Source organism: Aulostomus chinensis, chromosome 7, assembly GCF_037954235.1.
Source record: "Aulostomus chinensis isolate RoL2024-O1b breed Wild chromosome 7, RoL_Achi_v1.0, whole genome shotgun sequence".
Classification (NCBI taxonomy): Eukaryota; Metazoa; Chordata; class Actinopteri; order Syngnathiformes; family Aulostomidae; genus Aulostomus; species Aulostomus chinensis.
The window spans coordinates 182501-207500 of NC_141326.1; the positions used below are offsets into that span (position 1 = coordinate 182501).

Here is a 25000-nt window from a genome sequence, read left to right on the forward strand (position 1 = left end):
ATCCGGACACAGGCTTTCCTCTGAGGTGAATCGACTGCGGAGTTGGCTAAATATGAGGTCCCTTTTACAAGTTGGTCACTCTGATTCTCTTTTGGAGGCCGCAAGGGAATCCACTTCACTGATGCCCGTGTTGCATCCAGAAGATGACGTTCTCTCTCTGGCAGCCGCAGCCTCTCATTTCCAAGACGATGAGGGGGACAGGGCCTCTCAAGCCTTAGACCCTGGCTCCCTGTCTTCGGCTCAGAGCTCTTTGAGTGAGGCAGGTGATAGCTCCACGCAGGCCATTCTGTGTAGGGCCCTGGAGCGCCTGCAGCTGGACATACCGCTGCAGGCTGAAGCGGTATCTGAGAGCACCTACTGCTTTCACTGTTCCCCCCTCACAGGAATATTTGAGGGAGTTACACGCTTGTTGGAGAGATACTGGGGCTCTTTCACATCTCTCAGCTGATGGTTGAGCCCTGGCGGCCATGCATGATGCTGCAGGAGCTGGCCTGGACCGCATGCCAGTTATTGAACCTGCTGCCGCATCCCTCATTCTGTCTCCCGATGAGGCGCTGCAGGTGGCTGTCAGGTGCCCTCAACCTCAATGTCGGATCACGGACGATCTTCTTCCGTGGGCTTACAATGCTGGAGCACGCTCCGGCGGTATTGGCAACTCCTTGGCTCAATTTATGTTTGCGCTCTCCACTTCTCTGCTGGAAGGGGGGGCTGAGGCTTCCGTGATTGGCTGTGCCTTTGCAGGCTCAGGGCCTGAAGATATTGCCATACCTGGACGATTGGCTGATCTGTGCACCATCTCGTGCTCAGGTGGCCCAGGACACAGCCCACAGCCCACCTGCTCTCTCATGTGGCCCAGTTAGGCCTCAAGGTTAACATGGAGAAAAGCTGCCTGGAGGCCTCTAAGACCATAACCTTCATCGGTGTGACACTGGACACAAGGGCCATGAAGGCCCGTCCTTCCGTTCATCGCATGGACGATATTATCCAGCTTCTTACCCTCTTCCCCAGGGGCAGGTTACTGCCCTACATCACTTTTCTACGTCTCTTGGGCAAGCTCACATCAGTCTCAGCTGTTGTTCCCCTGGGCTTGCTGTCGCTGCACCCTTTACAGAGGTGGCTGAACAGCTTTCACCTCGATGCCAAGCGGCGCAGACACCCAAAGCTCAGGGTGTCACAAAAATGTCTTTTCTCCCTGGCTCGGTAGTGGGACAGGGTTTATTTGTCAAGGGGCATCCCTATTGGCTCCATCCCATCCCGAAGAGAAGTTGTTACCACAAATGCCTGCCCTATGGGTTGGGGTGCAATGTGGCAGAACAGGACAGCGCAGGGAGGGTGGTCTGTGCAGGACTGCTCAGACCACATCAATGTGCTGGAGCACAGTGCAGTGCAGTTAGCTCTCAGGAACGTCCTGCCGCACCTGACAGGAAAGCCCATGCAGTCAGACAACACCTCGGCCGTCTTCCATGTCAACCATCAGGATGGCGCTAAGTCTGCACGGCTGCTGCAGGTGTCCCAGGACCTCCTGACATGGGCAGCCCCCCGTCTGTGCAGCCTGTAGGCGATGTACATACCAGGAGTACAGAATTAGCTTGCAGACCTCCTCTCCCACCAGAAGCCACCACTGGGGGAGTGGCGCCTCCACCCAGATGTGATGCACACAATCTGGGACCTCTTTGGCAGGGCAGGGGTCAATCTTTTTGCTTCAGAAGATTCTACTCACTGTACCCTCTGGTTCTCTCTCATGGAGTCGACCAGCCCTCTGGGCCTGAATGCATTGGCTCACCCTTGGCCAGAGGGTCTGCTGCATGCTTTTCCGCCACTCCCTCTGATTCAGGCAGTTCTTCAAAGGGTACTTCAGGAGGGTCACAGGATGCTGCTGGTGGCCCCCTTCTGGCCAGCACGGATATGGTTTCCTCTGCTTTACAGGCTCTATTGCGGCACGCCATGGCACCTCCCCGGCAGGAAAGACCTTCTGTCTCAACTGAGAGGGCAGATCTGGCATCCCAACCCTCAGCACCTTCGGTTGTGGGTCTGGCCGCTGGATGGCCCGAGCCACTGCTGAGTGGGTGCACTGATCGTGTCAGGCAGACTATCCTGGATGCCAGAGCGCCATCCACCTGGCTGCAGTATGGCATCAGGTTGAAGCTGTTCTCGGCATGGTGTGCAAGCCGCGGTGAGAATCCAGTGCATTTGTCCATGCCCATTAATCTTGAGTTTCTACAGTCCCCCTTGAATGTGGGCCAGTCTGCCTCCATCCTAAAGGTATATGTAGTGGCAATATCCTGTCGACACAGCAAGGTTGATAATGGCACAGTGGGAAGTCATAGCCTGGTGTCACTCTTCTTGAGGGGGGCTCATAGGCTACGCCCCCCCCCCCCGAGAATCCCACGAGCTCTAGCATGGGACGTGCCTGTGGTGCTGGACGCTTTGTGCCAACCCCCCTTTGAAACTTTGGAGCACGCAGGGCTCAAGTGGGTGTCATGCAAGACTGCTTTTCTGCTGGCAATTGTCTCAGCGAAGCGTGTTAGTGAGTTACATGCTCTGTCCGTTAGTACCTCATGCCTGAGATGGAATTCGAACGGCTCAGGGGTCACACTGTGGCCAAATGCAGCTTTTCTCCCAAAGGTGCTGTCCAGCTCACATCTCAACCAGCCTGTGAGGCTTACACGGTTTGACCCTCCGCCAGGGGTGGGAGGGGACAGACCTGAATTATTGTGCCCGTTGCCGTTCTGACTCTGTCAGTTACGTTGCAGCTACCACTAGCATCCGGCGATCAGACCAGCTCTTTCTGTGCCATGGTGGCCGTAACATTGGTTGTGCTCTCTCAAAACAGCGGCTCTCCCACTGGATCGTGGATGTTGTACAACACGCGTATGAGGTGAATAACCGCCCTCCGCCATCTGATGTGAGGTGCCATTCCACCAAGTGTTTCAACCTCATGGGCTGCCCTGAGGGGAGTGCCCTTGGAGGCTATAAGTGCTGCCACTTCATGGGCATCACCTACCACTTTTACAAGGCCACTCCCCATCCTCTGGGTGTGGTTCTCCTACCAGAGTCCTCCAAGTCCGTTCAGTGAAGTATGTACCTGGGATTCCTTGTGACTCTGCTGGTATTGGTCATTCAGTGCTTTCAGCAGAGTTACAAATGTAACTGCGGTTCTATGAATCCTGAATGACCGCCAGAGCGTTGTCACTCAGAATCCTCGTGTTGCCACGAGAAGACTCTGTAGGAACAGAACCCTGGAAGATATTGCCTCTCCCGGGTCACAGGTGACATTGTTGGCATACATACTCGGGATTGCGCATGCGCAAAGGGAATATTCAGTGCTTTAAGCACCGCCCTCTGGTGGTCAGCAGGGATGAAATAGAACCGCAGTTACATTCGTAACTCTAGTTATATTCCACATATCCTGTTGAGTCTAGTAAAACAGACCACTGACTTAATGGCAAACCAATCAAATGTTATCGCAGTTAGTATCAGACAGCTGGTCAACCATCACTATACAACTACAAAGGCAGAAAACTGTTTCATCAATCCTAACAGGATGTCATTACCACTACATGTCCCTAGGGTAGCACCTCTGGTTGGAACTGTGGAGCTATGTGTGAAGTGACATTATAAACCCACACTGACAATCCCAAACTTTGACATTCTAACTCTCGTCTAAGACTCCAGACCCTTGAACCCAAGACCTCCTTAGATCCCAGATTTCGACTCGGTGTGTGACTGACAGGCTGATCAGTTAGAGATCATTGAAGGACACAGATGCCCAGTGAGAACTTTCCCTCCTTGAAAAAACACCCGAGCACAAATAATGACACACTGTTACTTGTGAGTTACTCCACCTAGTCACAACTGCAGTATTCAAGTACTCGTTTCATCCTCGCATCCCGCTCATCCCTAGTCTGAACACACCAATGTGATTTTAGCGCTTGCAATTGCCAGTGCGGACAGAACAAGATCAGGGGCACCACGTTCAAGACTTGTGTGGATATCTCACTGACAAATGGCCTACAATCTAATCAAGTAACCAGCACTCACATAAAACTGTCAGATGTAGGAAAAAGTGTGTACAAATAAATCCAAGCACATGTCCTTCCTCCAGAGCTTCAGAGATTTTTTTGAATTCATTTTAATAATAATACATTCATGAGTAACCAAGTTATCAGTGAACAGTTCTGGACTGTGTTGTTTGTTAGTATCGAAGTCGTGGCTGGATCCAGACCTCCTCAGCACAACATTTGTGTACATTCATTTGTGTATCATGTATTATTTGTACATAGATGGCTGAAAACAGTTTCTATCAACAGACTCATTCATGCTTGGATGCTGTCTTGCTGTCTTTCTCTTCACTGGCTTCCAGTGGCAGCCAGGATCAAATTCAAGGCACTTCTCTTGGCTCACAAAACAATCACAAGAATGGCTCCAGCCTACCTGGAATCCCTGATCCACGTCTACTCTCCTTCTCGCCCACTACGCTCTGCATGCCAAAGACGCCTTGTGCTTCCAGCCCAGCGCTGCTCCAAATCCCTAGCCAGACTCTTCTCTTCTGTTGTTCCCAAATGGTGGAACGAACTACCGAACTCTGTGCGTTCTGCTGAGTCCCTTTCTACTTTTAAGAGACAATTGAAGACTCAATTGTTCAGAGAGCACCGAGGCACTGAACCTGACTCTGCTCCTCTTTGTCCTGGGGTAGAATCAGTCAGAGGGTCCAAGACCCAGCACTTAGTGACTATGTAGCACTAACTGTGCTGTGTGATGTTGTATGTCTGTTATATAGAAAAAAAGGGGAGGGGGGGGCGACACTTCTTCTGCCACTAGATGGCAGTACCTGTGACCAAATCACAACTGAAGCACTTTTGCGCTTCCTATGGACTTTTCCTTAATTAGGTTGAAATTCTTGCTTGTGTTGTATGTCGCTTTGGACAAAAGCATCTGCTAAATGAAATTGTAGAATTGTAGAATTGTAGAATTTACATCAGTGTGTAAGAGCCAGCTCTTGCTGTAAATGTACTCACATACCTGCTGATGTGTGGATCCACCCATCCACCACAGCTGGCAGGGTGCAACTCACATCAGTAGCAGATGAGTGTGCCATCATCGCAGCCATACAAATGCATCACTAAGACATCATGGACTCTGAATACATGTTCATTTCCTCTCATGAGGCCAAAACTGACCTGATTTTGGCAGTATCTGGCATCCACTATTTGCAGATTCTTTTACCCAAGTGTGACTTCGAGGAGTGATAATTTTAATGTGTCAGTTTCACAGCATCACCTCTGAGTGTCCCCAAAGGCAGCAGTAACATACGCGTGCCAGCCTCATAGAGTACACTGAAAACATGACTGATGGAGGCAAATGTTATGCTCTGACAATCTGCAGATCCTGTGACAGTCTGTTGATTCAGCTGCAACCTGCTAGCTCACTTACAGCATGCTAATGTTAGCTTGCTTGTGCTAGCATCAGATACTCACGGCAAATACTTGACCCACAATGGACAGAGTGATAAGCTTTGCAAAAATAGCGTAGCTCAGAGGTTTCCCTCACAAATGAATACAATTCCACGTGTTTTACGGACACTAAACAGAGAAAGGAGACGCTGCAGTCGGAGGTATTAGATTGATGTGGATCAAACATAAACTTACCTGGGTTACAGGTAGTCATCGACAGCAGCACTGAGATGCTTGATGCTGACATCACCTCAGTAAGTCTCCACTCGCTATAAATACTGTAAGTGGTGTTGAACGGCTCCCCTGCTGTCACATAATGGATGTTCTGTTCACTGTAACTGGTGAAAACGGACGAAATGTCCCAGTTGCTATGACAGTCTCCAGGAGAGTATCATCACACCTATTTCAAGGGGGATAGTAACATGGTTTCTTTAAGTGGTTATACAATAGATATGATGGGTTTTACAAAACCTACATAGAATAATTTAAATAATTTTACACAGTGAATTCATATTAGGGGAGACTGGGAACTGGTGGTACTGCACGAGTCTGTTAATGCTACATCCACCAGCTGTCCTGAAATATGGTCACATGACTTCCCGGCACGCAGGCGGCAGCATGACCAACATGGATCCCAACAAGCGGGAGCATGGCGAACAAGCACAATTTCACATGTGTGTGTGACCCAGACACTCAGGACACAAACTCACTGACAGACTAGCCAGGGCCAAAGCTGGGGGGTATAGAAGTGAAAAAGAGGACGGAGGGTACAACACACCTGACTGTGCACCTATGTGAGAAGTGTCACGTTGCCATAAATACAGACGCTAGACAGTTTACATTGACACAGATTGCTGTTGTCCTGGCACTTTCCAGAAATGCCTTTATTTTTAAGTAATTTAGTTTTATTTTCGAACATGAAGTTTTTGAAAATAGTACTGTTTAATATTTAGCTTTTATATTTTCATGCTCTTAATATTTGAATTTTGGGAGTAGAAAATTTCAAAACTATCAACACATGGTCCCTCATTGACACCTGTTCCAAGCATACTGCTGAGTTCAGTGACTTGAGCAAACAACAGTCGGGGTCTTTCATTGACATTTTACAGTACTTTATGCTTGAGCTGCCACTTACAAGATAAACACTCGAAAATACACGCAATTAAAAAGAGCATTAAACTTGGGAAATTCAGAGATAGTCGTGATTAAGACACCGAATCATTACACAAGTATTCTGATTGAATCAATATTTGCTGACGTTTAGCCTGTGAAAAACACCATTTTCACAGAGCTTATAAAAAATGTTTTCTGTCTGCATTTTACATGAGCTGAAGAGAGGCAGGCTCCTGGTCTGGCAGCAGCTGAACCTAAACCAGTAACTACAACAAACTATTTCAGCTCATACACTTCCACAGTTTCACCACTGCAGACACTGCCATGTTACTCCCATTCTCAATAAGTCAACAACAACCAAATGGTAATATTTCTGACTCATGGTCATCTAATGATGAAAGGGTCTGTGTGGGAATCACTCTGCCTTATCAATGATACCATTAGAACAGCAGAACCACTTCAGTTTCCATAGTCACTGCTCCTCCTGGTGGACTAGGGTTCACACAAGGTGCACAGAGGGACTACAAGTCAGCCCTGCATTTACCACGTCATGGCAGGGATCCTCGCTGCCTGTCACTGATCAGGCAGGGCTCTGTCATGGATGAAGAGGAAAGTTCTAGTTGCTCCATTTGATTAAAAGTACCAACTATCAGCAGAACCATCATTTGGAAACAGGGCCAACACAGCATAATTTTTAGGTTCTTGAAGCTTTCAGGATAAAAAGTCATTGCAAACATAACATCATAACCTTAACTACTCACCGGAAAGGGTTCTTTCCAGCTGGCTCCGACAATGGAGGGTCTGACGATGGCTACATTGAGGTCTCCAGCTTCCTGCTGCACCAGATACTCCGCTAAAGCTTTCGTGAAGGTGTAAGTGTTGGGACGCTCCCCTATCAGCTTGGGAGTAAGTGCAGACACCAGATCATCATCCATCCAACTGGGGAAAAAAAACGCCTGGATTAATTTTACAGACTTTAATCTCCCTAGAGTGCAAACACAGAGCAGTGGAAAGTGTCAGCCTTATGAAATAATGAGAACGGAGAAGCTTCAGCAGGCCTACAGCTCACAAAGACCATTTTCACCATGGTTTGATGCATCTAACACAGATTTCTAGGAATAAGCAAATATTTTGATGACACACACAAATGGAAGCCTCTCTAGTTTCTCAATTGCTCTTTATCAAGATTATGTTGCACAATTAGAGTGAAGGATTGAGGAGAGAATGAGAAACTAGCAGAGATGAAAGATCTGAATATCAAGATTGGATGTTTTTCTGTGGTGGTCACATGAATAAAATTGATAATGGAGCAGCATGTAGCTTTTTCTCTTGGAGCAACTGATGCATCCCTCAGAAGCTTAACCCCTTAGAAATGATCCCAGTAGTCTCACTCTATATTCACATTCTCTACAGGCCTTCTGTGCTATACTAATCTAGCTTGACAGATGAGACTGGCAGCCTTGGCAGCATTAGAGCCTACATGACTTACATGGGTAAGCTGGCATGCCTGCACGATCACCGACATTAATCTTGATAATAACTTCCTTTGTGCATTTCATGCATTTAGCTTTCTGAAGAAAAAAAGACAACCTATTCCCAAACTCTCACTCAGGATCCAAATACAAACAAGGTGTACTGTGGACCCTGATGGTGCTGCCTGTGTGGTCATTCTCCCAACAGTCCAGACCAACGTACTCTAAGGTATCGATAAGTTTGCGATAGTCCACCGGCGGAGGATAAACCATTTCTTCTATCAGCTTGCGGTCACAGTTGGCATAAGCTGTGGATACATGAATGAAGATCTCCAGGTGTCTCATCCTGTGGGCCAGTGCCAGCATCTTCTGGGTGGCCAGGACATTCAGCTGCATTGCATCTCTGAGAAGGAGGAGATGAAAAGAGGAAGTAAGGCATTCGTTTCCCCTGGTATTTATTCACTGAATCCTTCTGGCATGCTGACCTCTGCCTCGTCAAAGTCTTACTTTGTCTGACGCTTTTACCAATGATGGACTCAATGGAAAATCCGGTCATGCTCAGCAGTACTTTGATATGCTAAAATTCCAAACTGAGATAGCACATTCCCTGCAAACCATTGGTGTGTTACCACTGCTACTGTTGGCATGCAAGGATACTGCTGCTCACATTTACCATAAATCACAGCTGGGACCTAAAGTACAGCTGGGCAACGTGTGAGATGGTTCAGTCACTGAAACTTACCACAGCTTGTTTTGGCTGACTGGCTACAGAAATGCATGAGTGCATCAGTACCTCATCAAAATGAACATCCCCAACATTCAAGTCCTCACCAAACAAGATGACACACAGCTCACGAAATGCATGGCTGCCAGGCAAATCTTTCTGCCTTTCACACTAGATGGCGTTCATGGATAGGATGACATCCGTACACTGCGAAGGGGGGAAATACTGGTGGCGCTCAATCAGCACATCTTGCTACTTTATGTTAGTCCTCTGCTAACATGAATTGGGACAAAAATAAATGGATAATGCAGCCTTTCAAGACTTCCCAGATGCTATTGAACTTGGCAGGTTAACTTCAGGTAGTAAAACTAATCATCTGACAGATTATTTGCTTCAGTAATTGCAAAAAGATTAGAAAATATTATTCCAGACATAATAGATGAAGACCAGACTGGGTTCCTCAAAACCAGACAGACACAAGATAATGTAAGACGGGCTTTGTATTTAATGGAGCAAATGAGCAAAGATAAAGATGAATCCATTGTTCTCAGCCTTGATACCGAAAAGGCATTCGATTCAGTTAGTTGGGAATATCTATACTTAACATTACAAAGATTTGGCTTTGATATTAAAATTATCTCATATCTAAAAAAATTATATCACTCCCCTTTAGCCAGAATCAAAATAAACGGTAGTCTGTCTAATCCTGTGTCACTCGAAAGAGGCTGCCGGCAGGGATGTCCCTTAAGTCCGGCCTTGTTTGCATTATTTATCGAACCTCTGGCTCAGGCTATTAGAGAAGACCGAGACATAAAAGGAATTTATTTCAAAGGCACTGAATACAAGACCTGCCTTTATGCAGACGACATATTGATCACCCTTTCACAACCAGATTTGAGTTTACCCAAATTAATGTCATCCTTAAAAACATTTGGTCACTATTCGGGCTACAAGTTAAACATTCATAAAACACAAATCATTTCGTTTAATTATACACCTTCTTTACAAATAAAGAATCTGTGCAATTTTAGATGGGAGAATGACTTTATCAAATATCTGGGAATAAAAATTCCAAAGGATTTATCCAACATTTATGCAACTAACTATTTGCCAATTACCAAAGAGATAAAGACAGACCTGGATAAATGGAGTTTATTACCACTAGATTTACACAATCGAATAGATATAGTTAAAATGAATATTTTGCCGCGATTGCTTTTTCTTTTTCTGTCAATACCAATAGAAATACCTGAAAAGCAATTAACGGAATGGAAGAGAATGCTATCTGGGTTCATATGGAAAGGCCTTAAACCAAGGATCAGGTACAAAACTTTGCAACTGTCCAAAGAAAAAGGTGGACTCTCTCTTCCAAATATAGATAACCATTACAAATCTGCTCACCTTAGGTACCTGACTTACTGGTGCAACCCATGTTATAATGCTAAATGGAAAAGTCTAGAACTAAGCCAATTGGACATGCCCCTGCAAAGCTTGCTAGGAGACAAAAATCTATACATACTGCATAAACAAAACCTAAGTGTCTGGACAAAAACACCCCTAAACATTTGGTTTGCAGAATGTTATAAGAACAAACTGGAAAATCATATCAAAATATTACGATGGGTGGCGCATGATAAGGATTTTAAACCCGCCGAACTGGATGGGCGTTTCAAACAGTGGTTGTGGAAGGGTATCACAACGTACTGTCTCATTTCTGGTAAAGGGAGACTAGACTGTTTTCAAAAACTTAAAGACAACTATGACTTGGAAAACCAAGACTTCTTCAGATACCTACAAGTGAGAGCTTATTTTAACTGTGATATAAAAACAACAGAGCAAGGTACTTCTGATTTAGTTATCATGATTGATGCATACAAATCTAAGTTAAACCAGAAATTGATTTCCAGAATCTACTCCTGTTTACAGTCTCTCAATGATTATTCCACTCATTATGTTAAATCCACCTGGGAAAAAGAGGCAAAAATAACCATTTCAGAAGATGATTGGCTAAACATTTGCAAAACTCAAATGAGCACTTCCAGCTCTGGTCATTGGAGGGAATTTTCCTGGAAGAACATGATTCGTTTTTTTATTACTCCCAAAATTAAAGAACGTCATAAAGGTCACCCAAGTTACGGAAGGTGCTGGAGAGAATGTGGAAATGCCCAAGCGGACCATTTCCACGTCTTTTGGGACTGTCCAATTATACAACCTTACTGGCGGGATGTAGTGGAGAAAATTAAATCAGTTGTAGGCTTTGAGATTGAACACGATTTTTGTACAATTTGTCTTGGTAATATCTCCCCCACAATCAATGTTACTGATAAATACTTGATTAAAATGATGTTGGTAGCCAGTAAAAAAGCTATTACGAGGAGATGGCTATCAAAAGAACCCCCATCGAAAGAGGAGTGGATTACAATTGTGAAAGAAATATATGACATGGAAAGACTGACTTTTTCCTTGAACTTGTGCATGGATAAATTCTCTACATACTGGAGGAAATGGACAGCTCATTTGGGATATGGTTCCTCACCATAGCAGGACACAGTTAGCATTTATTAATGTGATTAATTGTGTTTTGTTGTCTTGGCTTTGAGTACTTTATGCTCTATAATATGAATGATAGATTGCGGACAAACAAAGATAAAAAGACTGTAATGTCTTTGAGACCTGGACCTAGCTCTATCTCTTAAAATGTATGTATTATATTGATCCATTTTCCCCCTGTGCTTTTTATTTTCCCATCTGTGCTGTTTGTTATTGTCTTTTTCTATTTTTTCCCCCTTTTTTCCATATATATTGTAAAATTTCTTAAAAATAAAGTTACAAAAAAAAACAACAAACTAATCATCTGTCAGGGTTTGCATGTGGCCAACAACAATTTATCCAGTTTACAGCCAAAACCGTAACAGTGGATTAAGCCATGGCTGCTACAAGTGCTTCTGGTTTGCCCTCTGCTAACCTAAACATGGATAAACCATTTTATTGTGCTGTTTAATTTGATAAGAATTTTTCAACTTATTTCCAAACATTTAACAGAGCATGTGCAATGCTCAACAAAATTTATCCACGGTTTTCACAGCTAAGACAGTAATGACGGGAGACTCCACAGAGGAGACTATGAGGCAAGGTTGCCACAATGAACCAAGACGTAAAAGACAGGTTAATAATAAATGACACTGCCTTGCCTACCTACTGATATATGGTTCTTGATCGTAGATGAGTGTGGATGGTCTTTGGTAAGAACCAGAGGCAGCAGCCCTATGAACCTGTCAGGGACCTACTGACTGATTCCCTGACTGACACACACCGTCTGGCAGTCGTGAGCGCCCAGAGCCAAGTGTCCCCAGCCGACGGCTTCCATGAACTGGGCTATTAGAGAGAGTCGCCGAGATGAGAGACCACAGATTAACTGTGGAAACAAATGCAGCACTGCTGTTGTCCTCTCACCAGAAATAACGTGACTACATTTGAGTGTAGCCGGCCAGCTAAGCAGTACTACCATTGTTACTACCCACTCACTCATATTTCCATGTACTATGTTGTTGCAGTTATTCAAGGGAAGGTTTTCTCATGGGTTCTACACGGTACTCTACTGCAGCAGTGTGTCCTCCTGCTACTGTGGTCCAGCTCTGCTGATCGCAACATGAACTCACGTCACCTGGTGGCGTGGATGTAGCAGCAGATACATGTTCATATTTAACTCCATCCCTCCACACTTCACCTTCTTACTGAGGCACACAAAGACAGGCAGTGAATACTATCAGTACTGGTTACACAGGTAATTCACAAATATCACTGGACAATACCCAGCAACACGTGTTCCAGCTTGCATGTATCCACGTCTGGCCTTCACCAGGCTTCACCAAGGGTGGTATGACTTACTTAAAGAGGTATGGTAGAAATACAGGAAAACCCAAACCAGAGATAATATCTATAAATACACTTGTCAATTTAGTCCTTTTTACTGCTAATTTCTGTAAACAAACTACCGTACTACGGTGACAGAAAATGACAGAACATGGCATCAAAAATAGGTTTACCTCCGAGACTGGATTGCCATGGGAAATTAAAATATTCTCATTCATTTTTCTTCCGCTTATTTATTCCTAAACCCTCACGGGGGGGAGGGGTTGGCATGCACACACACACACACACACACACATATATATATACATATACATACATACATATATATATACACATATATATACATATACATATATATATACACACATATATACATATACATATATATATACACACATATATACACATATATACATACATATATATATATATACATATATATACATATATACATATACATACATACATATACACATATATACATACATATACATATATATACATACATATACATATATACATACATATACATATATATACATATATACATACATATACACATATATACATACATATACATGTATACACATTATATATACATATATACATTATATATACATATATACACATACATATATATACACATGCATATATATGTATATATACACACGCATATATATGTATATATACACACACATATATACACATATACATATATATGTATATATACACATTATATACACATATATATACACACACACATATATACATATATACATATATATGTATATATACACATTATATACACATATATATACACACACACATATATACATATATATGTGTGTATTTATGTATGTATGTATGTATACATATATACACATATATACACATATACATATATACATATATATGCACATATATACATATATATGCACATATACATATATACATATATATGCACATATATACATATATATGCACATATATACATATATATGCACATATATATATACATATATATGCACATATATATATATACATATATATATGCACATATATATATACATATATATGCACATATATATATACATATATATGCACATATATATATACATATATATATGCACATATATATATATACATATATATGCACATATATATATACACATATATATGCACATATATATATACATATATATGCACATATATATATACACATATATATGCACATATATATATACACATATATATGCACATATATATATACATATATATGCACATATATATATATACATATATATATGCACATATATATACATATATACATATATATATATATGCACATATATATACATATATACATATATATGCACATATATATACATATATACACATATATACATACATATATATACATATATATACACATACATACACATATATACACATATATATATACACACACATATATATACACACACATATATATACACACACATATATATACACACACATATATATATATATATATACATACATATATATATATATATACACACACACACATATATATGTCTGTATGTACATGTCTGTGTATATTTATATATGTACATATATGTCTGTGTGTATTTATGTATAACCATTGGTTCTCCCAGCCACGCCTACGGTCAATTTAGAGTCTGGATTAACCTGGTCCCTCTTGATGTCTTTGGACTGTGGAGGAAGCTGGAGTACCAGAGAGAACCCATGCAGGCACAGGGACAACATAAAAAAACATACATAAACATAATATTATAAATATAATTTTGTTCAGTTAGGGTTAGGGTTTTAAGCAGTACTGCAAAGTTTAGCTGAATAAAGTGCCAATATCCAGCAGAAAAAAACTTGATTTGCTGAGGGAGGTGTGAGCGTCAAATATCTCTTTGTATTGCAAACAACTTTGGGCACCATCAGTCAACTACGTTTTCACTGCCAAGGTGAGCAAACACCCATAACAACAGCACAGTCTTCAGCTTGAAAAGGGTTCATACCTGTATAGAAACCAAACAATCCACCAATTGTACAATTTACAAGAATCCATCAATAAAATCTATAATCTGGGTTTGAATACTTTTAGAGAAGAACTGGCAAGAAAATAATGTGTCAATTGCCAAAACGAAACAACTCACTTGAGTGGCTCATTGAAGCGGATGGTGGCAGCACAGTGGAAGATGATGTTGATGGTTTCAGCCAGTGTGCTCTGATCCTCTTGACTCAGGTCCAGGTCTGGCTGTGTCAGGTCGCTCTTCACTGCAATGATCTTCTCTGCAAAGCCGGGTTGCTCCTCTTGTAATCGTTCAAACAACTGAGTGGGAAGTAAAAATGATCTAAAACATTTGAAGATGCAGGTTGTACTTCTCTTGGAGAAAAGCTTGCCGAGTAATGTCAATCATTTTGGGCCATAATTTTTCTCCTTTCCTCAAACAGAACATCCTGCAGGTGACTCCGCTAACCAGAGATTCAAACTACGGTAAGCTGGCTAATAGGAAACTACCTCTGATGAATGGCTCATTCAAAAGTTTTTAAAGCAAATACAAACATTTCTTTGTTCAGCTAATCACTGCATTTACACATCTGGGACAGTGTTGTCTTGCAATAGTGACCTGAACGTTTGATAAATCTGAACTTCTATTTTCATTTCATATGGGGAGGCAAAAATGAGCAAACACAAGTAAAATTCCATAACCCACAAGAAACAATTGGCAATTCATTTGTGACAACAAGAAAATAAATCAACACATTCACTGAAGACAAATAATCATCTAACCTACAGTTCCTTCTCATCTAGTTAGTTACAATAGCTAACGACCAGCACACGGCAGCACCTGATTAGCACTAGTACAAGCCAGACATTGATGTTTACAGGTCAGGCATTAGTATTTACTAGTCAGGTGCTGGTGTGTGCTAGTTAGGTACTAGCGTGTGCTAATCAGGCACCAGGGTATGTACTAGTCAAGCACTGGTGTGTACTAGTCTGGTACTGGTATGTACTAGTTAGGTAGTAAACTGGGATGTGCCTACTATCCAGCCAGGAGAGGAGTGTTGTGGTGCAGTGGGACAGAGGAAGGCGGGGCCTGTTATGGTTACTGCCAACAGTAGAGGAATACTACTGGTTGTGCAGTTGCTGCTCCTAGATCTGCTCTGTGTGTAGTGCTAACTGGTACTGGTACTGGTACTGGTACGTTTGGGTTTGAAGTTGTGCCCTGGACAGTACACATCAGTGCTGAGCTGGATGGTGACACAGCTTCTTTGAATGGGAGTGAATTGCTCTCACACCTCCTTTGCTACAAACACCTGTATGTTCAGTGCTGTCCCAAATCTGAACATCTCCTACCTTGCAGTTGACCATGTCAGCGATGCGGGCTTGAGGGCTCTGGCCAGCTTTGGACCGAACCATCACATAGGCAGCTTTCACTTCTGGACAAGACCTGAGCAGCTTCTCCAGCAGCACCTTTATCAAACAGGAACAGGTAAACGGCCTCTTTCTACTGGTCTAACTGGCGTTCTGATGTTGGAATCAGAGACACTCAAACACAGAAACACAAACATGAGTTGATAATGCAGTGACAGCCATTAAATATCTTGTAACTTTCATCAACTGTATGATTAAACCAAGACAGTTTCATTGGGGAAAGCGAGAGGTGACATCACACTGCGGTGATTTAACGTCAGTTGAGACCCGTTTGTTACTCCGTGTGATCGGACGACAGGGCAGCGAGTGGAGGAGAGTCTACCTCTCATTGTTACACTCACAGTCCTAACACTGAGTTGGAATACTGTGCCGGCTTGTCATACCTTGCCCATGAATCCTGTTGCTCCAGTAATAAGCACATTTTTTCCTGCGTAGTATTTTGGTATGTTCATCATGATGTCTGCAGTCCTGTTCAGTGAGATCCACAATAATCGACCTGTACAGACAAGTACCAAAAACACAGCAATTAAAACGAGTACAATCAAGTCTCAACTGGCTCCAACGAGGACAATACCACGTGAAAGGCTGTCGCTCTGATGAACTCTTAGCAGTCCCAGACTGTTCATTCATATATATATTTATTTACTTATTCAGATGTTGTATATATGTTGGCTTGTACATACTGTTTTGATCATAAATTCTTTATTTTTATTTTTAATCTTATTCTATTATCTTTATTCTACATAAACCTTTACATAACATTTTTTTCAGAGAGCTTAGTAAACCAGAGTCAAACTCCTTGAAGCCGATTCTGATTCTAAAACAAAAAGGGCTGAGTTACTGTGGACAGAGGTCATGGTGGTGGCTGAGAGGAACTTTGGTGCAGAGTCCAGCATTCTGGAGAATGATAAAGTTCTGCAAACGCTTGTTTCTTTACAATCTAGGACTCATCATCTTAAGTCTATATGTGGCTGAAGCAGAACAGGGGACTCGGGACAGACCGATCCGGATATTTTAGAGCCGATACTGAGTCCGATTTTTCTCCATCACCCTTTGCCAATGGCCGATTTTCTTGAGCCGATACTGCTTTTGCCCCCTCAATTTACATGAAAAAAATGACACAATGATATCAAATATTACAGGTCAAAAAACATTTATTGAACAGTGCAGATTAAATAAACTAAATACAAATATTTAAACATAAATAAAACAACTGCATCACAGCCAGCCTTCCCTGAAGGGGCTCGCTGAAATGTTGCCACTGAGTTTCGTTCGGCTGGCATCTGAATAAAGAATAAATAAAAACACAAGTGAGTATCGGTCCTTGAGCGCCACCTCACATTCATACCAGGATCGTCACCCTTCATCGACGGCAACTACACAGCCTGATGGTGCATTTTTGTCATATAGGACAGATATAATCTCCATCCCAAAATGTCCTTCTGCCACACATTTAAATAATTCAAGAAAAAGACGTAAACTTGAAAAGTAGCGTTTGACCTGAACAGTTTGATTTGTAACTGAACGCTGCCAAGGTTTCAATTTTTGACAAAAGACAAAGAACAGGCCTGAAAATGACTCATCAACTTTAGAAGGAATGATTATTCAACCATGTACAAACAGTTCTCTCATGTAATCTCTCATCGATGTGGTGGCTGCTCCTCCCCAGCAAGAGAAGCCCCGCCTCCAAACACACACACACACACACACACACAAACACACACACCAGGTGAGCTGACGCTTACTGGAAAACTCCACCACCGCTGTATTGATAACGACAGCCAACGGCTCTGAACCTGTTTTCACGAAACATCTTCCCATTCCTACAACATGTGGAACATTTCTCTCCTCTTAAAAGTTCTTCTAGTGCCCGTTTCAGACCTCTGATGGCCCCACAACGGCCGCTTCGCCCCGCTCTGGGGGAGCGAGGCAGCTTAGCCTGTATGGGTTAATGCATAAAAAGCCAGAGAAAAATAAGTATTGACTCGTGAGCAGGTGGTGGTGAGAAAATTCTCTATGGAGGCAAACGCTGGAGGTTGGACATGCCGTGAAGTTACCTAAAGAAACAAATGTAAAACTTACTGATGTCCTGGGGCAGCTTTCACCACTCTGCCGGGGGGGGAGGGGCATGGGCTGCATGCATGAAGAGCTGCCCTGTGGATGTCTGACTGTAAATAACGCTGGGGAAAATAAATCGAACCCATGAGCAAATCGGTTGGTCGCAAGGTCCTTACAGACCCTCAGAAACAGCCTTCTGAGGAGACAGCAGAAGGACTGAGGTGTATCACAACATTGTCATGAAATGCGCTACCGCTCTCTGATTGGACCAACAGCAGGAGAGCTACTATGGCAGCTACTAGCAGCAATATATATCGTGTACTGCAGATAATACATGAGGAAAATGAGGATGGCTTTCTGTCATTTGTTCCCGGCATCCATTCATCCGAAAATGATTCTGCCAGCAGGTCCTTGGAACTGATGGTTCACCTGGAAGGGCAAGAGATGAGGAAGAAGATGTGAGGAGGAATTCCAACCAAACTGTGACTGAGCACACACGTTTACTCCATCCTCAGACACAACACCTGGCTGACACTGCTGGAGTGTCGAGTGTAGTGATGTAGAACTGGCATCCATCTCATCATTGTCAGGTGCTTGGAATGTTTGGACATGTACATACATGAAAGGGCAGAATATCAGAAGAACCTTTTTGAACTATTCACCTGTTGGCCACTATGTTAGATACACTTGTGCAATGAGATGCCACCCAACTCTGCGCCTCGACTTCAGTGTTGCAGGCCACGGCTGAGGCTGTGCACTTACCTGCACTAAACTACACTTAAATGTATGAAATGGACATTTTTAACATCTCACTGACTTCATCTTGGGCATCCCAGCGAAGATGCTCACAGTAGCACTGCTGCTAGTAGCCACCATCGTAGCTCTCCTGCTGTTGGTCCAATCAGAGAAAAGAGTGGTAGCGCATCTGCTTCCGAGGCCTTCCGATCTCAAGAGGATTCCACAACAACACCAGTAACACTGCTGACAAGTGAAGACTCATCAGAAGTGTCCCTAAGAGACTCGTCTGCCTCAGGAACCGACGAGGAGAAGAAAATCAGCAGAGGAAGGAGAATACAGACGCCGTCTCCCAGCTTCAGAGCAGGGACCCCAAAACTGGATCAAAGCGTCTCCCGCAGCAAAAATACTAAACCAAAGGACACAGAGGCGAGCTGGAGGCTTGAGCTGCACGACGGGGTACGATGGTTCTTGAGTCGGTGTTCTCCTACAGCAGGACAACCCTTATAAACCATCTCCAGTCGTTCATGAGACCACTGCAGCTGGAAAACAGGTCCAGTACACGACGCTGTGTCCAGTCACGCAACAACAACCACACACAGACATAAGATCATACTGGCAGTATTTGGAAGTTCACTGTGTACTTTATCACTGCACCCAGCACATATCTTTGTGAGACTTCTGACTGCGATTTGGGCCTGTAGATGCTAAAATCAATGACACTGACCGGCTCCGCAACAGCCAATCAAGAGCTATGCAGTTAAACTACAAGAAAGTCTGTTTAACAACGAGCACATTGATGCAAAGTTTTGGACTGAAAGTTTTGAATGAATAATGGTGAAAGTTGAGGATGTTTTTCTCAAATAACTTTTTGAGATAATACTTTTGCATCAAGGCTGCTTCTGTGCACTATCAGCGTTGTCACAGCTGCAACAACATGGAGACGATGACTGCCCTCCTCCAGGTGAAGTCGCATTACTCTGGCCTGCTGCCCCCTCATCTACACAAGAGGTGCGCAGGCCCGCCGGGTCACGTTGACTCACAACGATTTTGATTCCAACGACACTTAAAGATGTGCACAAAAACAGAGTGACAGAAACCCGTTCATGCTAACGGTACATTTCTCCCCATGAGTCTGCTTAGAGTGTCGAGATAGGCGCCACAGCAGACAAGACCTATTCTGTGGTCCATCATGAAAACTTTTTGGCCCCACCCACTAGGCCTAAGGGGGCGGAGTTCACATCCATGCTGAACTGTGGGGGCTGGTCTGACAGATGGACGGTGACCCGGATCAGACAATCATCTGTCAAATATTCAAACAAAACACATAAAACCTCCAGCTCGTTATCAGCACATCGCAGACACGTTACATCAGCGTAGATGTTCACACGCATACAACACAGACAACAGTGCCGATGGCGGTTTGAAATGGCGCCCAGCAAAGAGCCAGTTACTCTGCCTTGTGTCATTCACTATTGGTCATTTATAGCACTGTTAAATCTAAAAAAAAAAAAAAATTTTAAAGTATATATTTAAGAAACAGGTCATCTGAGTACCTTTACATCACGTGCTACTGCACCGTGACCATAGACGTGACCATAGATGTGATCATAGACGTGATCATAGGCGTGATCATAGACGTGATCATATCGGCCTCAAAAATCCTATCAGTCGGGCCACAATAAAATCATGTGCTCGGAACTTCTGCAGGAGAACAACCCAAACAGCTTCCAGTGTATCTCTGACCAAACCTGTACAACACCTGTAGACAATAAAAACCACAGTAAAACATCAGAGTGCCAGACCCAGTCACACAGGCGCTGTGATGCAGCATTTTTGAACCTGCATCAGACAGCGTGTCTCCGGTCTGGTTCGGCCATGAAAACTGCAGACGGTTTTGGAGAGGTGCCAGGCAAGGGCTTGAACATAAGGGCCAGGCCTGGTCTGGGACTTGGGTTCAGGCCCATTCAGCTAGTGACGTTTGAGAGGAAAAAGAAAACCAAAAACAAAATGTCATCATTGGGAGAGGAGCCATTTTAGATCCGGACCTTATCAAACCTCCAAACATAGATGATGTCGGAGGAGAGTCGCGTCATTCCTGTACTTATCACAGTGACGAGAGGAGAAGTGTGATGAAGGGTAGCAGGTAACGGCGGCTCTCACTTGACGGTGACCTCTGAACCTGAAACACTGGTGGATGCCAAATTTTCACTGTCAATAACTGATCAGTGGTATTAGAATAATGAACCTGAAACCTCCCTTGAGAATCACCTTGCAGTTGTAGACCAGCAACAGAGCAGGATTGTAATTTTGAAACCTTTCAGCAGCACGACAGACTAACCCAGCAGAGAAAATGGCTGCCTAAAAGCAGCGAGGGTCGGCCATGTTGGCGGCTGCAGAACTACAGACTTGGAATTGGGCGCAAATCAGCTTCACGAGTTTAACAAGACACCAGGAATGTCATGTGACCGTCCACGGATGAAAAAACTGGCACACTGACAGAGTTTTTCTTGTTTGCTGCCCCCCCCCCCCCCACACACACACACCCAGGTACATCAGCATGGAAGAAATCTGTGTTTACATATTTGATAGTCATCAACAGCCACACATGTATCATTTGGAAACTTCAAAGCTGTCAGTCAACATCAAAGAAGGGGCTTCAGAGTGAATTCTGTGATGTTGCATATAGCAAATAACATGAACGTGTTAAAGCTGTACGTCGTGTCCCCTCATTTGTGTGGTTTGAGGTTCATTAAGAGCTTTTTAAAGTCAAACGGAACCAAGACTCAAACAGTACTGCATGTTTAGAGTAGTACTGCTTAAGTCATGCTGCTGGAGAAGAACTTCTGAGGTACTACTGTTGAAGTAGTACTGCAAATATAGTACTGTTGAAGAAGTATGACTGGAGTAATACTGCTGGGGTAGCACTGCTGATGAGGTGGTACTGCTAGAGTAGTACTACTTTTGAAGTAGTACTGCTTAAGTAGAATTGCTAGAGGGGTACTGCTGTAGTAGTACTGCCCTAGTAGTACTGAGGCTCGCCAAAAGTGTACAGTGTCTCTTCGCTGCTGGTCTTATTTCTTCTCACTAAAGTGACAAAACGAACCGAGTACCGGTAGTCAGTACCGGTACTGCGGCTGGTCGTTGTCGAGCGCCGAGGGAAACACAAGTCATGACAACTTGGTCTTCGTGTGCGAACATCGAGGTGGCGGAGGCGGTTTCCTCGCGCACCCAGTCACGCCACTGGAGAACGGAACCGGACACCGACGAACGGCCACTCGGATCATTTACGTACCCGACGCGTCGATGCTTCCACGGTCCTTCAATCTGATAATGTGGTAGGTAGTTGTACGATGAATCCAGCTGAGAGGAGATACGGAGGAAGCTGCAGCAGGCTGAACGGATACCGAGCGGCCGCGACGTCACCGGGCCACAGATAGAGAGAAGGACGAGGTGTCACTCCTGCCGCGAGTCTGGCTCCCGAGAAGCTGAGCAGGACACTACTGCATGTTTAGTAGTTCTGCTGAGGTACCGGGTCTCAGCCTGGGCCTGAGCTGGTGAGAGAACCCAATGTGGGAACCGCCGGGGAAGACGCGCTGAACCCTGCTGTCAGGAGCCGTGTTTAATATTCCGCTTCCGGTCAGACAAGCGTGAAAAAAGATGAGGGTTTTATTCCTGGAAAGTCAGTATTATAGTCAGGAGGAGACGCACATTTCTGATATAATTCTAATTTGCGATACAGGCTTGAAAAATAAATCGTCAATTAAAGTCGGTTTTGCTTTTGATAAATTTCATATCGACCTTTGCGGTTTTCCACCTCCATTCTTGTTTTCAACTTTCTTCATGATGCACATCATCTTCATACACTTACGATTAGAACATGTGTTGTTATCAAAGATTTCAGACCTTCTGCGCTTGAAGGATGAGTTGTTTAAAAAGAAGAAAACCTTATTTTGAAACTGGACTACATCACGTGATGCAGTCCGACTCACTGGGTTAGTTTTTATTTAGGAGAGAAAGAGGAACCTGGATGATCCCAACAGACACGTGGACGAGTCAGAGCAACCCTGTCTCCAGTAGTTTTTGTTCATCCATTCTTCTACAATTCGTCCCAGTAGCTACGGTGATTAAGTCCACATTCACTAATGCTTCCTTTGTATTTGTTTTGGTAACTTATGACATTTTTCTGATACAATGAGGTAAAAATACACACTATTCACTCATAAAACATGTGCATGTTTGTTCTTGCACATAAGGAGTACGACTGGACAAGAACCTGAAGATGGTACTTGGATTGTTCTATAGCAGTTTTTCCATGAACAGGAAGACCTCATGCAGGTTGTTCCACACAGATATTAGCTCACACTGTGATGTGTACTGCTTTGAGAGCACTGCTAGTGCAGGCTGTGTATCTGGAAGTAAAGTTAGAGTACAGTGGATGACTGGAGCCATTTCAAGTCCACGAGCCCTGGACAGAAAACTGTGAGACCAAGTTCAGTCCTCAGGTTCGAGGTACTCACAGTCGCCACGGCAGCAGGTAACAGAAAGTTTGACTGAATGAAGAAACTATTTCATCAAACATTTAAATTTCTGGAGGAAACTAATTTGAGGGTACTGAACCTCTATTTCCTTGTAGGTTCAACCCCAAACAGTGAAGCGGAGGAATGTGAGAACAAGTGGGTCTGGCTGGATTGCTCCCATGTTGGTGCCTCATGTGAATCATGTTCAATATATCAAAGTACATCAGTAAATGGCAGCGTCAGTATGCAGGAGCTTCATCCCCAACTCACTGAGTGTGATCTCATCCATCCTATGCATTTTTTATTGAGATTTAATTAGCATTTACCCATAAATAGGCTATTATCTAGGAATGATACATAACAGAGGCTACAAACTCAGCAGAAGTAGGAGGGAGCAGAACGGCAGGTTCACCAAAGCCAACCTGTTCCCAACCAGGTTGGTGCACAGGCTGTTACCCTGGCAGCTGACTCAGACTTTCCCCCTTTCAGTGTTAAAGGGCCACAAAATTGGTTTTCTCCAACCTGGATCCAATTTCCCTAACTTTTGTGTCCACATGAGTGATGGAATCAAATATTTCTGAAATGGCTCCATGGAGCAAAGCCAGAGCTTCTAGCAGCCCCACAACAGCCATCATCAAACCCAACAGGGCAACTGGCCACTGGCAAATTACACACCCTAAAAGTGCTGTTCCTCACACTGACAGGCTTAGAATAGTATAACTGTCTGGCACCGTACTGGAGAGGAGAACTGATGTCCTGCAGCAGGTTCGTCACTCTTGGAATTGCATTTTGCTTTAGGAAAATTAGTCAAACCACTTCGACTGCCAGTTGTTGTCCTGGCCTATACGGTCCCTGCGACCTGGTAATTGAGAGGTGCAGCAGAGCAACAGGATGGTAGTTTCTTTTGGAAGCACAACTAGCCACAGCTTCAGCATGTGCCCAAAGCACCATAAGGTTTTCCATGAAAGCTGTAAGCAGAGCTGCACCACATTTTGTTGCTACACTTGGAAATGCACGATTGTATTTAGACTTTTAACTTACACTAAAATTATACTTTCTGTTCCTCAACACAATCCGGTGGCTTCCTGCAACAATGTATCTCTCACAAGAGTTTGACCTGCATGGGAGTTGGACACAGGCCATAACAAACATGGCGGAACAGACCTTCATTTCCTCTTTCCATTGTGTTGTGGGACAGATCATAACACTCAGCCTGTCAGCGTCAAAAAATCCTGAAAAGCAGGGTTTTTCAGATGATTCTGATGCATAATAAACTTTGAATCAAGCGGCCCTGTGGAGCGAAAGCTGAAGCTACATCCCCATGGACCAGGTGGGCCAGTAATACACACCAGTGGCTAAAACTTCAGGGGACAACCATCCTAAATAGTCCAATTCAATACACACAAGCGGAACTCTGTGATACAATAAATCAGAGAGACTCACACTGAGCACATGGACCTCCATTTCCACAGGGTCTGTGTCCCACTGGAGGACAGCGTGAGCGGTCCTAACAGCGATGCAGGATCTTTGGTTTTCCTAACTGGTAACTTTGCCGAAGATATTTAGAATGATATATAAAACAAACCTATCAAGTACAA

The 25000-nt window shown here is 43.6% G+C and overlaps 1 protein-coding gene across 2 annotated transcripts in view; it reads right to left on the minus strand.

Annotated features, from left to right (window-relative positions):
- Positions 1 to 22775, minus strand: part of far1 (fatty acyl CoA reductase 1) — a 42306-nt gene extending 19531 nt beyond the window's left edge. The window contains exons 1-6 of one of the 2 annotated variants that reach the window (XM_086207973.1): positions 22178 to 22775; positions 16473 to 16585; positions 16012 to 16128; positions 14807 to 14982; positions 8262 to 8441; positions 7328 to 7505 (exon numbers count right to left, since the gene is read on the minus strand). In XM_086207973.1, coding sequence (XP_086064099.1) covers positions 7328 to 7505; positions 8262 to 8441; positions 14807 to 14982; positions 16012 to 16128; positions 16473 to 16544 — 723 coding nt within the window. In that variant the 5' untranslated portion in view covers positions 16545 to 16585; positions 22178 to 22775. The remainder of the gene's footprint in view (positions 1 to 7327; positions 7506 to 8261; positions 8442 to 14806; positions 14983 to 16011; positions 16129 to 16472; positions 16586 to 22177) is intronic. The other variant, XM_086207972.1, reaches the window with a different exon arrangement.
- Positions 22776 to 25000: the final 2225 nt, after the last annotated feature.